This window comes from Coenobita brevimanus, chromosome 1, assembly GCF_032717465.1.
Source record: "Coenobita brevimanus isolate Jiangsu-jjx chromosome 1, ASM3271746v2, whole genome shotgun sequence".
NCBI classification, from domain to species: domain Eukaryota; kingdom Metazoa; phylum Arthropoda; class Malacostraca; order Decapoda; family Coenobitidae; genus Coenobita; species Coenobita brevimanus.
In genome coordinates this window covers 38,006,885-38,023,595 of record NC_136954.1, presented here as the reverse complement: position 1 = coordinate 38,023,595, position 16,711 = coordinate 38,006,885, and the positions used below count along the sequence as shown (strand labels likewise).

Here is a 16,711-nt window from a genome sequence, read left to right as displayed (position 1 = left end):
AGGAAAGATAAGAGGAGGAAGAGGAGGAAAAGGAGGATCACTTAATAAAAATATTGATAATAGTGGTAGGAGTAGTAGTAGCAATAATAATAATAATAATAATAGAGAGGATGAGGCGGATAAACAGTAATACTAAAAAGAGGAGATTAACTTAATTCCACCACAGCAGCTTTGCTTGTCAACTAGAAACAGCACTATAAGGATGAGGAGGATGTCTAACTTCCTCGAACTGATGGAGTTAATCTAGACTGGATCTAAATCCACACTACATATGGTACAGTTTACCAGGTGGAACGTATGTCAGAATTTTGCGTGTGGAGATTTTTGGAAATTTACCCATGATAAGGACAAGTAATTTATGAATGAAACCTCAGTCTGTATAAGGAGGGACATGACTGGCTGAAGAGCTGAGCATTGAGAAATATAAGTTCCTCATTTACTGTACGTGTATATTCGTTAATGGCGGCCGCTATTGTGTTGTAATATAAGCGGTTCCGTGGACGTAATGAAATATGTAGTCTGTAGCAAATAAACAGGATATATCAGTGTGTGTGGTGGGGAGAGGAGGGGTTGTGTGTGAAAGTGAAAGAACTGTTTGTGGGGTTGGTTGTGTGTGTGTGTGTGTGTGTGTGTGTGTGTGTGTGTGTGTGTGTATATATATATATATATATATATATATATATATGTGTGTGTGTGTGTGTGTGTGTGTGTGTGTGTGTGTGTGTGTGTGTGTGTGTGTGTAAAAAGGGGGGATGGTGACTCTGGAAAGTGTTGGGGGTTTGTGTATGTCTGTATTTCGGTAAAGGGGGTTGGTGTGTGTGAGGGGGGGGGGTATACTGGAGCATAACGCAAAACTGTTTGTGTATCAATTATCATTATTAATTATCGGCATCACAGAGAATTGTCATCATCACGATACATTACTATTATGATGATGATGATGATGATGATTTTTTTTTTTTCCATTTTGCTTCGTTTATGAAGGCTCCAACTTACTTCCAAACTCATACATTTTCTCTGGGCAACAGGAGGCGGACATAGCAATCGCGCCACTAACCATCACATCATCGAGGGAACAGGTAATCGACTTCACCAAGCCCTTCATGACCCAAGGCATCTCCATCATGATCAAGAAACCCGCCAAGGAGAAACCCGGAGTGTTCAGCTTCATGTCGCCACTCTCCCACGAGATTTGGACCTGCATCGTCTTCGCCTACGTCGGGGTTTCCATCGTCCTGTTCCTCGTCAGCAGATTCAGCCCCAGCGAGTGGAAGGTGAGCTAGTTAGGGGAATGTGCTGGTGAGGTGATGGGTAATTTGGTGAGGGAAGGAACTGCTGTCTAAAAGGACGGCTGAGCCTCAGTGGACGGGCTGTCAGGTCTGCACCCATAGTCTCTCTCTCTCTCTCTCTCTCTCTCTCTCTCTCTCTCTCTCTCTCTCTCTCTCTCACACACACACACACACACACACACACACACACGTCACCACATCACTGCTAATAAAACTTTTCTATGAACTTAGTATCGAAAGGCACGTAGGAAATTTCGTCAGCAAATATACCTCCAAGTATACACGTGGTCAGCCTCCTGCCACGTAAAACACAAAGGCTGGTTGTTGGTTGATGCGCCCTTCTGATTCCATTGCCATTATTTTACCACATTTTAACTTCTTCTCTGTTTGCGTATTATTATTTTGTTCTTGCTCCTTTCAGACGACTTTATTCAGCTTTGGAAGGGAAATCTAGCTTTAAAAAGGCACTAGGGACTGTTTCAAACCCCGTCAGTACAGGTCATTTCGTCTAATAAAATCGTTTGAACAGAAGTTGCAAGAAACAGTACAGTGACATTTCTGTTGACCTGTTACCAGATTTTTTTTTTTTTTAAGCATCGGGGCACACTTTTCGACCTTTATGAGTTAGATTTGGCCATTTGTAATAGCTTTGTTACTAGTGAGGCTCCCCTAAGCTTAATAAAATCGTCTGGTGGTCGCAAAAATTAAATAATGAACCATCGTAATCACTTGCAGCTTATTTTATCAGCTAACAGGCAATTATTTTCAGCTACAAGAGTTCAATAGGAGTTAATGGAATCAATGTGTGATGCTTGCAGATCGAAAGTGCAGCTCGTTATGGCAAGATAAGTTGTAAATTACTTACGGTAGCCGCAAATATCTTAAGAAACAGCTTCCCTAGTGTTAAGTTTGGGACTGTTTTTAATCGATATTTTCAGAACGCTAGGTATTGAGGACTGCTTGTGAACCCGTCATGTTAAAATATTGTACACAAGTTCGCTTATCTTATCCATCAGGCTTGGTCTTTGGCATGCTCCAGTAGGGTGTTCCGAATCAGCTTTGGAACACAATGAAAAGTTACAGATCTGAGTATATTTTACACTGTGTACTTCGTTAATTTCACATTATTGGTACGTTTGGGATCATGGGGATGCATTACACGGGTAAAGTACTATCTATTAATTAAGAAGCTGAATCCTAAAATCAGTCTTGCCAATAATGTTTCATGGTTTCATAGGGTCCGTATTCAATGTCCAGTGTTCATGGTAGTGCTTCATTGTTCCAGTGTGTGTGTGGCCAGTCTTTTGTCGTCATTTCTTCCTCTAGCTCAGTTTGTTTATGAACCTTGTGCAGTGTAGATCTCTGGACAGAATTGTGTCTTGTTTTTCTCCCCAAGTGAGTGCAGTTTGGCTTTGATTTTGGCTTTAGTGGTTTCTGCTTTTATATGTTAAGTAATGGCTTAGTGTTATTAAGTGATTCCCGTTCACAGTTTTCAGATACTTTTAGTAACCATGATAATTTAAATTTTCATTTGTTCCTTTAAAGTACTTTCTTCTGCCATACATCTTCAAATATTACGCAGTTTTCCACAAGAATTTTTCTGGTCTTGCAGATACGTAGATATTTCTGCTAAAATTGTGAACATGATTGGATCTATCTATCTATCTATCTATTGCAAGACGCCTTAATCTCGTAAGGGGTGGCCACAAACAAATCGCCTCCATGTTGCCCTGTCCCCCGCCATTTCATTGCCCTGCTCCCAGCTCACACACCCCTCTCTCATATACTTCTCCACTCTATCCCTCCATCTCATCCTTGGCCTCCCCCTCCCTTTCCCCCTCTCCTCCTCTCACTCTCCTCGTCAGTCTCTCACTCTCCATCCTGTTTGATTAGATCCTGTTCTTAAATACATAAACGACCTTATTCTAGGCTTGATTCAGAATATACCCTAAGATATCATAGAAGGCTCGCAAAAATATTGGTGTATAGTCGCGGTCATAATATTGTTCCACATTTTAGCCGAATAATTATGGAACTCTTAAGTGACATTCTGAGAAATTGTTAGGCTCCGAGTATAGTATGAGAGAGAGAGAGAGAGAGACGAGGCAAGTATACGTCCCAGGACACTACTGATAATAATAATAATAATAAAACGTAGCCATATCCTACCCTCCCCTTTCTCCCGCAGGTGATAGAGATGTACGGCAAGTCAGGTGTCAGCAACGACTTCAGCATCTGCAACAGTCTGTGGTTCACCCTGGGGGCGTTCATGCAACAAGGGGTCGATATCTGCCCAAGGTGAGCTACAGGTACATAGATTTTTTTTTTTTTTAATGCTAGGAAGAAGGAACCAAAGGCCGTGAACCCGCAATTAGTTGTTCCTTCCAAGAGAAAAAGAAAATACAAGAGAAAGCCAAATTCAAGATCCGATCATTTCGAAATGCCTGGACACACTGCGTTTGAAAGAAAGACTGGAGATCACAGGAAGCAGGAAATACAGACAGAGGGAGACAGTTCCAGAGTTGACCTGTTGCATAAATGAAGGAGTGGGAGTAACGGTTAACTTTTGCATTAGAGAGTTGGACACAAAAGGGATGAGAGTTTTGCTGCTGGACGGGTGTTACGCGCCCGTCGTGGAGGTGAAGGAATGCATGCAGACAGTTCAGAGGAGCAGATACATACACCATACAGATAAGAACCGTATTTAATTCCTAGGAACTCTGGTGTATATATTAATGAAAAGACTTGCTCCTTGATTACAGTTGTACAATGGTCATGGAATTCTGGCCCGAGCAGGTGAGAACTATGCTGATACACAGACCATACAGATATTACGGTTATTTCTCGGCTGACTGGGTTTTATGGTAGTAGGAAGACTTACTTGATAATTGCAGATCGAAAGAAACCTATACTTTTGCGGAACAGAGAGAGAAAGCCAGACAGACACATACAAAGCTATGGTCTCTGGTTCACTTTGGGAAATTCATGCAACAGAGGACTGATTTATATGCAAGTTACAACTGCAGTATTACGACGACCAGACAGAGTTTATGGCCAGTGTTTTTCTAGTTGGTCCGACATTAATATTTATAGATAGACTCCTTCATAATTATAAACATTTAAGAACCATAGCAAACGAGCAGTGAGAGTTAAATATACATCATCCATACAGGCTTAATGTACAGTCACCAAAAGTCCTGTCACGTGCCCTTCTCTCAATGAATATTGAGAATCAGTGTGGTGAATCCGTAGCAACCGACTTTGATGGCTTTATACTATAGTCGTGGCGCGTGACTCTGAGGTTGTCATTACCATGCCCTGGCAACCTACCCGTCAACAGTGCGTCCGATTTCGTGTATAATATGATACGCTTATGATTCGTATATAATATTCGTGTATATTATATTCGTGTATAATATGATTTGTATATAATATGATACGAAATCGGACGCACTGTTTAAAGGTAGCTTGCCGGGTAACGATAATGACCAAGGTAAAGAGAATGAAAGGTAGTTTCATGGGGGGGTGAGGGGGAGCTAAAATGCGTCTCGGTCTGCGCATGACGTCATAGTTAATACAGACTGCAGCTCATCCTGCTCAACACACGCCAGTCACACACACACCTGCCTGTGGATAGGTACTCCGTTTTCTTTTTTTAGGGGTGGCTATGGCAATACAGATAATTTTGTGAACATGCCAACAATTTGTGTAGTTCGTGGATGCAAATCCATTCATGTGAAAGGTGACAAGAGAATACATTTTCATGCACTGCCGAAAGATGAAGAATTTAAAAAAAAAATGGATTGAATTATGTGACACAGAATTATCGGTCATCGTTTTGTTTGCAGCCGTCATTTTGAGAGTTCTGCCTTTGAACGCTTCCTTAAGTATGAATTGCTTGGTTTACCAATGCCTCCAGGACAAAGGACATTCAAGAAAGGAGCAGTGCCTACTCTTCAACTACCGAGTTTAACAAGTAAGTTCCTTTACTGTGTAAGAAGTAAACTATGGTGGTCGAGTGTTGCCATTTAACATGTGTGTTTTGTATAGCAAAAGCTTTATTATATGATATTAGTTTTTAATATCAACACAACTTTTTTCATTTTGTTTTTATTTTTTTAATATTGTCTTACAACTTGTATATGATACTTTTATGCACCAAGCACTCCCACTTGTGTCATATAACAAATTATTATTACAGTATCTTTGAACACATATACTCAAAAAGGTATCCAGTCCCTCTTTGTGGTTTATGAAATAATAATGCCCTAAAGATGTCTTGTGCTTTTACCAATATTGTATAAATGCAACTTGAGAAATTATTAACATTCATATCATTAATTAGGATAGAAGAGAGACCCTAGAAGTATAAAAACTACTGAAATATAAATTACCTGTGTAGTTAGGTGTTGCTAAGTCGATTTCGATATTTTTTAAATAAAGCAAAAGTAAAATATTGAAAATGATCCTTAATTGTGACATGCTTATCCAGTTTCTCTCTCATATATATATATATATATATATATATATATTATATATATATATATATATATATATATATATATATATATATATATATATATATATATATATATATATATATATATATATATCATGGGACATTAGTAAATGTGTATTTTTTAGATCAAGTGAGAGTTGGGGCTATGCTGTAGCACAACTGTTAAATAAGGAAAATTCAGGATTGAAATATCATGTGCTTTGTGTACCCACTCAGATATATAAATAATGTTCCACGAATTCTTGCAGCTTCCTCTCCATGGCCAGCAAGTGACGAGCGGCCAGGGGCAACTTGCCAGACACTCCCTCCTGAGGATGAGCCACATTATCAAGGTGCGTTGACTCCCCCATCGCTGGACCTACGAGGTGTCAAAGGTAAATAATAACCCCTCACATATATCAAGTTAACGAATCGTCCTCCATTTAATCTTTCCATATACCCCAAACCATGTCAAAGCAGTTTCCTTTACTCAATAATCCAGTGAATTTCGAACACCACATGATAACAAATACACGTGTAAGGTTTTGTCTTAATAAAATGTTAATTAACTATTGTATCTTGAATTTTGCAGGTTCCTCTCAGCTAGCAAGTGACGAGCGGCCAGGGACAACACAGACACTCCCTTCCTGGGGATAGGAGCCACATTATCAAGGTGGCACAGAAGCGCACCCTCTGTACCCCAGGAAAACAAGTTGCTTAAGTTCATTCGACGCATGTCTTCCTATAATAACGATCTTCATAAAAAAAACTTAGGGCAGTCACTAAAGAGAGAGACTATTTACGTGCCTTAAACATTAAATTTCAAGAATTGTTAGATTCCTTAAGGAGTGAAATTGAGAATTTTAAAAGCCAATGCCAACAAGATGTTTCCAAAGCTTTGAAGATGTAGAACTTTTACATCAAATCAGACTGTGTTTTTTATCATCAAACCACGTAGGAAAGTGGCAGGGAAGAGGACATTAGTAAGAGCTCTGACTCTAAAGTCCTAAAGCCTATAGTTTTTTAAGGGAATAGTGGAAATTTCCTCTGCCTCTTCTTCTGCCACAATCAGCCGGTGGGTGTCCAAATTTGCTGTAGGAGCCAGGAATTTTGTTTTCTGTAATTAACTTTTTGCATCATCAAGCTTTTACTATGTCTGAGTATGAGCGACTATGTGTTCTTTCTTTTGATGAGACTGCAGTTGCTCAGGATTGGTCATATGACATTGGAAATGGCACTTTATTTGCCCCAAAACGTAGTGTCCAATGGGCCATGATTAGAGGACTGATAAAGCCATGGAAACAGCTTGTGTTTTATAAATTTGACTGTGACATGACAAGGGACATTTTATTTAACATAATTCTTGAAGTAGATGCAGATGGATTTGTTGTTGTGGCTATTGTTAGTGAGATCTAGGACCCACAAATGTAAGATTGTGGAAAACACTGGATAGTAATGTGAATAACACATCTTTCCCAAACCCATATGCCTCTAATCGGCCAATTTTTGTGTTCACTGATGCACCCCACCTATTAAAGCTCATCAGAAATAATATTTTAGATCATGGGTTCACTTTGCATGGAAATTCAAAGCCACAACTGTGACAAACAGTAGTGTTAAAGAAATAATCATCAGAAGTGAATATGATTTAAAGACAAGTCACCGTTTGTCACACAAACACATAGATGTAGAAAGGAGTAAAAAGGATGAACGTTAGACTCAGCTGCACAGTTACTTTCAGAAACAACTGCAAGAAATCAATTAGATACTTTGGAAAGCAAGGACTTCTAAGGAGCAAGGACTGAGGATACAAATAACTTCATAGCATTAGTAGATGCATGGTTTGATGTTTTAAACTCTAAAAGACCTAATGCAGAAAGAGAGTCCAGGTCAGGTTTTGGTATTCACTTGAAAACACAAACAGATGTTTTAAACAGCATGTTGCAAACTATCAGGGACATGAAAGTTGGGGTAGAGAGAGTCTGTATCCATTTCAAAAGAGAGGAATAATTGTATCCTCCCAGTCCTTTGCTTAGACTGTATGAATTTCTACAAAATAGCTTTGGAGTTATGGCTATATTTTAACGTACAGGTTAAACCAAGACTGCCTAGAACACATGTTTGGTTACATCTAGAGGCAAATGGGAACCTCTTATCAGCACCCATCTGCACTTCAGGTGAAGTATAGGATAAGATCATACCTTCTTGGTAGAAACTGTGAATTGGTGGGGAGCAGATATAATTATTATTAAGGAAAATGAAGATAACTCTTTGTCAGAGGGGTCATTTTCTGTGTAGGATGTTGGTGACTCAGCAAATGACATGTCTGACACAGAAACAGTTGAGTCAGAATTACTTCTTTCAGCAGTGCTTTTCCTCTTCTGACCCACGGTATGATATTGGAGGCAAGAATGATAGTACCCAGTATCCTCCACTGTCCAAAAAGGGGAATTAGAGGGAATGCATGAAAACAGAAGGCCTAAGGTATGTTGGTGGGTTTATTGCTCCACAAATTTCAAAAATATTCATTCACCTTGGAACAAATGTTAAACCTGATGATAGGACCTGGATAGGAGAGGTTTGTAGGAAGTAAAGGCAAGCTGATGACACCATCAAATGAATTGTTTGAACAGCTGAAAATAATGGAAAAAATATTTGGAATGTTATCATGGGGAAGAAGAAATCCACTTAGATCTGGAAGGAAATGCATGAAAAACTTAACCAAGATTAATATGTAAACATGTTAATTTCCCTGAAGATGTTGTACACTACTTTGTTAGATGCAGATTATATTTTAGAATAAGGATTCTGAATAGAGAGGTTCAGAAGTGTAAAATTTATATCCAAACTAAGAAAGCATGTCAGGTAAGATGATACAGGTATTGTAAATAAAGAATAAGACATTATGTGAATTACTTATATTTTTCCCCTTAACTGATTGCAAGGCACTTTAAAAATGATATTGGTATGTTTTCTAGCTGAATGTAAGCTTGTGAGAGATGCAAGCGTACTATCTCCACAGTTAAGGAATATAATTAAAGGCTACAAGTAACAGCCGCACTTGAGGTGGGAATGTTAAGTCTCCCTTTACAGGGAAATCACAAAGGGATAAAAAATGAGAAACATTCTTACAAAGCCTTCAGGTGTCCTCCTCAGGATTGGGCTCCGATTCTGCTTCTGGTTCTTGTGTAACTTTCTAACTCTGGATAATTTCGCATAATCATCTTCCTGCTCAAGCTATATTTACTTGCTATCCCTTTTGATATATCATCATTATGTAGTTTACACTATTATAGATTATAGATCCAATGAAAACCAGTACAAAATTCTTCGTAATTCTCCTCCAGTCACATGTCCCAGATAATGATGACGTGAGGAATATACATAGGTTGTGAGTGTGTTAAGTAGCGACCTGTGTGAACATTCATAATACAAAAAGCATACCATACATACAGATGGTTTTCTGTCAAGCCGAATTCCGTTTTCTTCCACCACCCCCCACCTCTCTCTCTCTCTCTATCTCTATCTCTCTCTTATTAACTCTGACGTCACAGAATCAGCGCGGCGCGGGGGTTGCTGTACTTACCTCTCAGTATACTCTTCTCTTTACCTTGATAATGACAAACCTCCAGAGGTCACGTGCGCCGCGACTATACCAAGTTATCGATGTTGAGAAACTGCTGCTGATTCACTGGACTGATTATCCGAACCCCATGGAGAGAAAAAAAGCAAGGAGGAGGCGACAGGACTCCGGATGTTGGAGTGTATCATATTTATTTTTTTTTTTTTTTTTATGTGTGCAAGTGGCTCTAACTTTTATAATGACTGGTGATTCCATGTTTGAGTAAGCTTGGACAGACTGACGGAAAAAAGAGAATGTATGGCTGAATGGTGTGTGTGTGTGTGTGTGTGTGTGTGTGTGTGTGTGTGTGTGTGTGTGTGTGTGTGTGTGTGTGTGTGTGTGTGTGTGTGTTATTCTGTGCCCTCTCTCTCTCTCTCTCTCTCTCTCTCTCTCTCTCTTGTTGGCAGCTGGGATAAAATACAAAATTCGTAGTTTGGTGCCAAAGGGATTAGATACCTTTGAATTTTTTTTTAATCAGATTATTTCTGTACTTTGAGGCTGTCCTGATAACTTTTTTTTCATTGTTATCTCCAAGCAGTGATATTCAGCTCGGGAGAGACTTTTTCGGATTGGAGTAGTTTTGATTTAGTTTCCATTAATTTGTCCAGTACTAGAAATCTATTTTACTTTAATAAAACAGCTTCGGATTCCACCACGTCATTGCAGTGAAAGAGTCAGCACTGCATGATTCTCTGCACCTCACGAAGAACCTCTCACACTGGAAGACTTACGAAAAGGAAACCGTTTCAGTCCTTTCAATCCAATCATTTGCTTTCTTATATTTCATTTACGCTGTCAGTACATTACTTCAACTAAGGACGCATATTGTTCACCCGTCTGGTATCTTTCTCAGCACCTCTCCCTAAGGTTTCCAATACGAATCAACTTACCCTCCTCTTGTTTGCTATTTCTGTAACTTTATTGTCAACATACTTTGCACCCATAACGTCGACCTATCTATCCTGTCCATAACCAGACGCCCATAATCTCGTAAGGGATGGCCATTTGTCTTTGAAGTTGTTTTACGGGGAGGGGCACTAACCCCCTCTGTTAACCCACATTTGCTGACATGTAGGGAACACGTTACATAGTAACCACCCACTTGATGTAAATGATTTCCTGAGTGTACAGGAAACCATTTGGCTTGTCACTCAATGTAAAGCCACCTGAAAAGGAAAGAAAGAGTAATAAAAAGTGACAGGAGAGATGGGGAGATATAGGAAGAGAGAGAGGGCAGACACAGTACAAAGCTTAGTGATAAAGGTGGAAGGCAGAAGCAGATAGCACTGCATAAACGTACTCGTACAAGAGAGTAAAACAAGAGTATAAGGACTAAATCATTCAGAAAAGTGCTGCAGAAGCCATAGGACGCTACCTAGACCTCGGGAATAGGATGCATCGTCTGCCAGTGAACAGTATGAATGAGGGCTGTGTTCTGACTCTCACCATTCCGAAAAAATCTCTCGAAAGCCTAATACTGTACATTCGTTTGGTGGTAGCAGGGCTAAAATGTAAGAGGCCACCGTCATGAAGTGGTTAGCCCTCCAATATCGTGACTTTGGTATTCTTTATGTTGACACCAAATGATTTGTGCAATTTAGGCAGGACCTCTTGTGGGAAAGGGGTTAATGAAGTTTTAATTCTCGTATCTTACCTCTTCACTTCGAAAAACCTCGCTTTAGTTTAATAAAATTGTAGGTGGCAAGAATGTATTATAGAAGACGATCTCTGGCTTAAATGGTCTCTCTGACACCGCCATTCCCTCACAGATCTGTCTCCAAAACTTTCCCCTTCACAGAATATCACCTCCACCACTGCTCACCTTCAAGGTCGCTCTCGGGCCGTGTCATGGGGAATGCATTGTAGTTCTTTACGTTAATCATCATCCATCAGCAACAACTATACTCCCTTTTAACACACATTCCTTCCCTCATAGATTACTTCACACCTCACAGGGGCCAAAATAAACTAAAAAAAATCTGCTGACTTAGACTGTCCGATCATGTAGGTTGGTATTAAAAAAAAAAAAAAAATCACATTCTCTTTGTGACCAATCCGTTTCTCAGTGGCAACTACATTGCGTGTGGCAGTAAGAAAAGTTTATGTAAAGCATGGCCTATGAAGCGAGACATACTTACAGGTTTATTGTGACCTACTCGATCGGAGGATTTGCGTCTGAATACGTTCTGTTCCGGCCTCAGTGTAAATGTACAGTACCCTTACCCCTCTACAGAATTGTGCATCCACCACTCCTGTCCTTCCGCATTGCTGTCGGGCTGTGTCATGGGAAGTTTGTGGTGGTTCTGTATGCATGATCATCATACTCATCATCCATACACCTTTTTCACACTTTTCATCCCTCACAGCTCTTTCCACACCTCTTACTCTCATAGAATATTACCTCCATCACCACTCACCTTGCAGATCGCTGTCGGGTCGTCTCGTGGGAAGTGCGTGGTGGTTCTTCACATGATCATCATCTCCTCGTACACCGCCAGCCTGGCCGCCTTCCTCACCGTCGAGAGCTGATCACCCCCATCCAACTCTGTGGACGATTTGGCCAGTCAGACTGAGGTGGAGTATGGCACGCTCCAAAGGATCATCCATGAAGTTTTTCGAGGTAAGCCAATGTTTTTTTTCTCTTTCATATATTATGACTTAGTTAATTGATGGTAAATAAAAAAAGAGGTTTAAGCTTTACAAATGAGTCTGTCAAACTTACTCTTTCTATGGAATCGTTTTGTTGAAGACGACTGTGTGTGTCTATGGGGGGGGTTTCAGGTTATTTCTTGTTTGTGTATTAATCCCAGTTGGTTTAATTCCTTCAGTCCAGTGTGGTATGTTTGTGTTCTAGCTACCTCCTGGCAATAATATTCAACTTAGGAGTGCTCATTTATTCTCAAGTGGTCCGAAGTCTTTGCCAATCCCAGTTGTCTAAAGGTAGCAAGAGGAGGCTGGGTTGTCATGGTAACAGTGTCACGCCACAAACACCAAATTACTGTGTATTGCCACTTGGTGAATCGTAGTGCTTTGCTGGTCATTCAGGGATTGTGGATAGCATTGTTGTGACGTCATCAGCTGTCAGTCAGGACAGAGCTGAATCAGGGTCGTTTGCAGTGACCATAGACTTGTATATGATGATAGTCTATTTATCTATCTGCTGCCAGATGCCTGAAGCTCTAAAAGGGCCATTAATCCTGAATGGAACCTCAGAGCATGATACTGTAGTGTTGTGTAATGAATGCAGGTGGCACTGACGACAAAGTTTGTTTTCTGCACATAAACAAAGTACGTGCTTGAGGAACAGACATTTTGCCATGACCATACTTCGACTGTTGCCATTTTAACTTCTTTCTACCTGAAAAATGATTGCTTAAAACTCGTGAAGCCACATCAGATACATAGCTACATATAAAATTACGTTCAGTCAGATCATATAGCAATGAACTGATCAAGACAAAGGAACTATGGTTGCGTATAATCAATAAATGGTGTGAGATGAAGTGGCTTTCCCTCATGTGAACCTGGTATTAAAAGAGGAAAACATGGTCGGGGGTTCACATTATTGTGTTGTGTGTGGTAAAGCCAAATGCGCACAGAAGATTGGTAAGTGTTATGTACTCTTAACGTGGGGTTGTTGGCCATTAGACCCGGAATAACGTAACCCAGAGTAGTACTACCCGTGGCTGTGAGTGTATAACGTGCGGAGTTTAGTTCTTACTTATATATATGCTTAGACATCCCTAGTTTGTTGGCTTTTGTGTGTGTTCGTGAATGGTGTACACAATTCTGTTTTGCTGTGTAGGCAGTACATTCTTGGGTACAGAACTGAGTACTATAATATATTCTTCATTCAATTTATATGTTGATACTTGTTATTGGTGGAATTCATTATACTTTCTCAAGCTTATATATGGAGATACCATTATGGTTTGTGCAATGTATTAATTACGGATTTGTGCTGGAAGGGGAATGAGTGCACGAGGCAGTTCGGCAGTGTGTAGTAAAGTGCCCACGGCAATAGTGCAGACAGACAAGAACTACTAACAAGTTAAGACAGCCAGTTATTAATTGGGTCACCTGTTGTTTGTGCTTCAGTATTTCACTCATGTACCACAGGATGTTCATTATTACTTTGTGGCTTATTTGGTGAACAGTTAAAGAAATAGTGATGAATAAGATACATATCTGTGTGGTAAAAGCGTGTGGTGCTTAGATAGGCTACTGGTGACCACTAGAGAAGTATAGTGCAGTCTTACATGAAAGTACTGTTACACTGGATATAGTATTAAGACATTGAGAGTTTCAGCATGCTGTGTTGATCATCAGGTGTTATAAATGAGCTTACTCTGTGATGTATTGTGTTCATTTGTTAGTTTTAGGTTCTGTATATAGGCCTGTTCTGGTTATTGTAATTAAAGATAGTTAAAAACTCACAATGTTCATAATGCCACCCACTCTGGTAATACACTGATGTGGTTTCGTAGTCGATGTCGTAACTGCTTGTTGTGTCCCATGAACTATCCTACACAGATAATTCAATGAACAACACGTCATAAGATTGATGGCATGAATTTTTTCACTATTCTACTCTAACTTGGCCTAAATTTGCCTTCTCTCCAACTTCAATACTGAGTGTTAACAAGAGAGTATCACTAGAATATGATACTAGTCATGAAGTGCTATGGAGAGGATGAAGGGTACAGTACTGTCTAATTCTGCCACTGAGTTACATGAAATAAGCTGCAACAAGACAAAAATCTGAGTCAAGTTCATCATTGACATCCGTTCCCCTTTTTCTTGCCGCCACCAGATTTTTATTTATTTATTTATTTATTTATTTTGACATTTCAGACTGGAAGAGTTAAACACAGCCTTCATTAACCTCTTCAGTACGAGGTCTTTCTTAACTTAAATGAAATCGTACCAGACTGAAGGGGAAAAAGAGGTCCCAGCAGTGCTTTGGGGTCGATTTGTGGACAGTTTGATTAGATGGCAATGGTGGTGGTGGTGGTGCTGGCTGTGGTCATGATGATGATGGTGGTGTAGACAACGGCAGCGACTATTTTTTAATATGTTTTCGCAACAGCTCATTGTCCGTTTAAGTATAGGCCACATAAAAACAACCATTGTATAACTGCATTCTTTTTCAGCATTCCAAGATTATTGTCTTCCTGCAAGAATCTGTTCACCTCCACGCACTGTGAGGGGATCAGCATATTGTATTGTACCAGTCACCATATGATTTCACCTTACTGTTCAAGAATGTTTTTTCAGTATTGTTCTTGCTGTTGGTGTTATATTGTTGTTTCCACTATTTTATTATTTCACCCTTTTCAGCGTTCCAGGGTAAGTGTGTACAGTCGAATGTGGGAGTTCATGTCGTCGCGTAAGCATGTGTTCACGTCCACGTACGAGGAAGGCATTGAGCGGGTACGAACGTCAAAGGGCAAGTACGCCTTTCTGCTAGAGAGTGTCAAGAATGACTTCATCAACGAACAACTTCCCTGCGACACCATGAAGATCGGACACAACCTGAACTCCAATGGGTACGGGGTGGCCACCCTTCCACACTCGCCGCTTAAGTGAGTACAGAAAATATCAGTCAGAAATAGGTTTGAGCCGTTCAGTACGGGAACATAATATTATCTTGCATGGGGAAGATCTCTGATACAGAACAGGTTAACGGGGAATATGTCTGACGCCTCCAGCTTAAAAAGTCTCTCCTAGGCTGGATGAAGCTGTCTAGAGGTATGAAGAGTAAAGTGAACATTTCCCTTTAACGGTATGAAAATATGGACATAATCTGGACCCGGATACACAGGAGTTTTTAAGGCGAGGGACCTATCTAAGCCCCCATAAGGAATGCCTTAGACCCATCTCACCCATGCACAGAATGCAAGTGCAGTCATCAGACGCCGAACTTATTATGCTCGTGAAACACGGCCTGGGTAAAGGGGTACCATTGGCGTCATGTGTTTGCCAACAGCTGAATGAAGCCTAAAGTCACATTTCAGTATTTCAGAGCAAAGTATGTAACAAAGATGTTGCACTGGGATGAAGATGAGTTGTAGATAAAGCACTTTAACTTGGCAATTTCCGTCCTTTTGCTGGAAAATTTTTATGGTGTGGTAGCCTATATGGTATATATTTTTTTTAAATCTTGCACACACATACCAAACGTCCTCTGCACCCCACCTCTCTCTCTCTCTCTCTCTCTCTCTCTCTCTCTCTCTCTCTCTCTCTCTCTCTCTCTCTCCCACCTAATTGCCAATTTCTCCATCCCCTCCCCATATCACTCGCTCATTGTCTTCTTTCATTCTCTTCCTCATTCTTCCTATACACGTTCTAATCATCCCCTTTACCTGCTGTCCATAGGGAAAGCCTCAATTTGGCAATACTGAGCCTGAAGGAGAGTGGAGACCTGCTCAGACTGAAGAACAAGTGGTGGTTCGATAACTCCGAATGTGGCAAGGATACGCAGGTTAGGTCCCCCTCCTCCGGGTGCAGTAATAGTAGTACTGGTGATTATTAATACTTCTTCCTCTTCATTATTATAATTATTATTATTATTATTATTATTATTATTATTATTATTATTATTATTAGCAGTAGTAGTAGTAGTAGTATCCATTGAAAATTATTATCATATGTTTGAAATCAATCAAAATGGGTGATTTCAGGCTTAGAAGCATCAAAAAGATGTGCAAGAGTTGCTCTGTAATATATATACAATATATATATATATATATATATATATATATATATATATATATATATATATTTATATATATATATATATATATATATATATACATGAATATATATACATATATATACATATATAAAAACATATATGTACAGTGGTAGTGTGTGCGTTTCGTACACTGGTGGGCCAGGGTTTGCGCCCCGCCAGGGTAATAAACTTTGGGAGTGTTCACCCGGCCACGTACTGCATTGGCGGACACAAGGAGTGCTGTGGTTGAACCAGTGTCGCTTGCTACAAAGTATGCTTGCACTCAGTCGGCTTGCGCGGGCCGATTACACTTGGTTCACAGACTACACACACATCCAAAGCCACTCCAACACTACAATTACACTTACAAGCACTTCTCACCATACATACAATCTCTACTAGACAGCCTAAGCCACTTGGTAGAGATACATTGGCTGTATCGTCCCGACTTCGGACGGGATAGGCCGGTCCTGCAGTGGATATTCAAACGGATGATGATGATGATATATACATCTTTATATACATATATCATCATCATCATCATCAGCCGTTTGAGTATCCACTGC

General features: G+C 40.0%; 2 protein-coding genes across 2 annotated transcripts in view; both read left to right on the top strand.

The window, feature by feature from the left end:
- The window catches only part of LOC145394907 (glutamate receptor 1-like), a 142,174-nt gene extending 130,292 nt beyond the window's left edge, over positions 1–11,882 (top strand). The window contains exons 10-12 of the mRNA XM_080268685.1: positions 1,029–1,274; positions 3,478–3,587; positions 11,834–11,882. Of these exons, the coding sequence (XP_080124811.1) occupies positions 1,029–1,274; positions 3,478–3,587; positions 11,834–11,882 (405 nt within the window). The remainder of the gene's footprint in view (positions 1–1,028; positions 1,275–3,477; positions 3,588–11,833) is intronic.
- A 108-nt stretch (positions 11,883–11,990) lies between these two features.
- Positions 11,991–16,711, top strand: part of LOC145394795 (glutamate receptor 1-like) — a 4,865-nt gene continuing 144 nt past the window's right edge. Inside the window, exons 1-3 of the mRNA XM_080268620.1 lie at positions 11,991–12,029; positions 14,750–14,994; positions 15,788–15,893. Coding sequence (XP_080124746.1) covers positions 11,991–12,029; positions 14,750–14,994; positions 15,788–15,893 — 390 coding nt within the window. The remainder of the gene's footprint in view (positions 12,030–14,749; positions 14,995–15,787; positions 15,894–16,711) is intronic.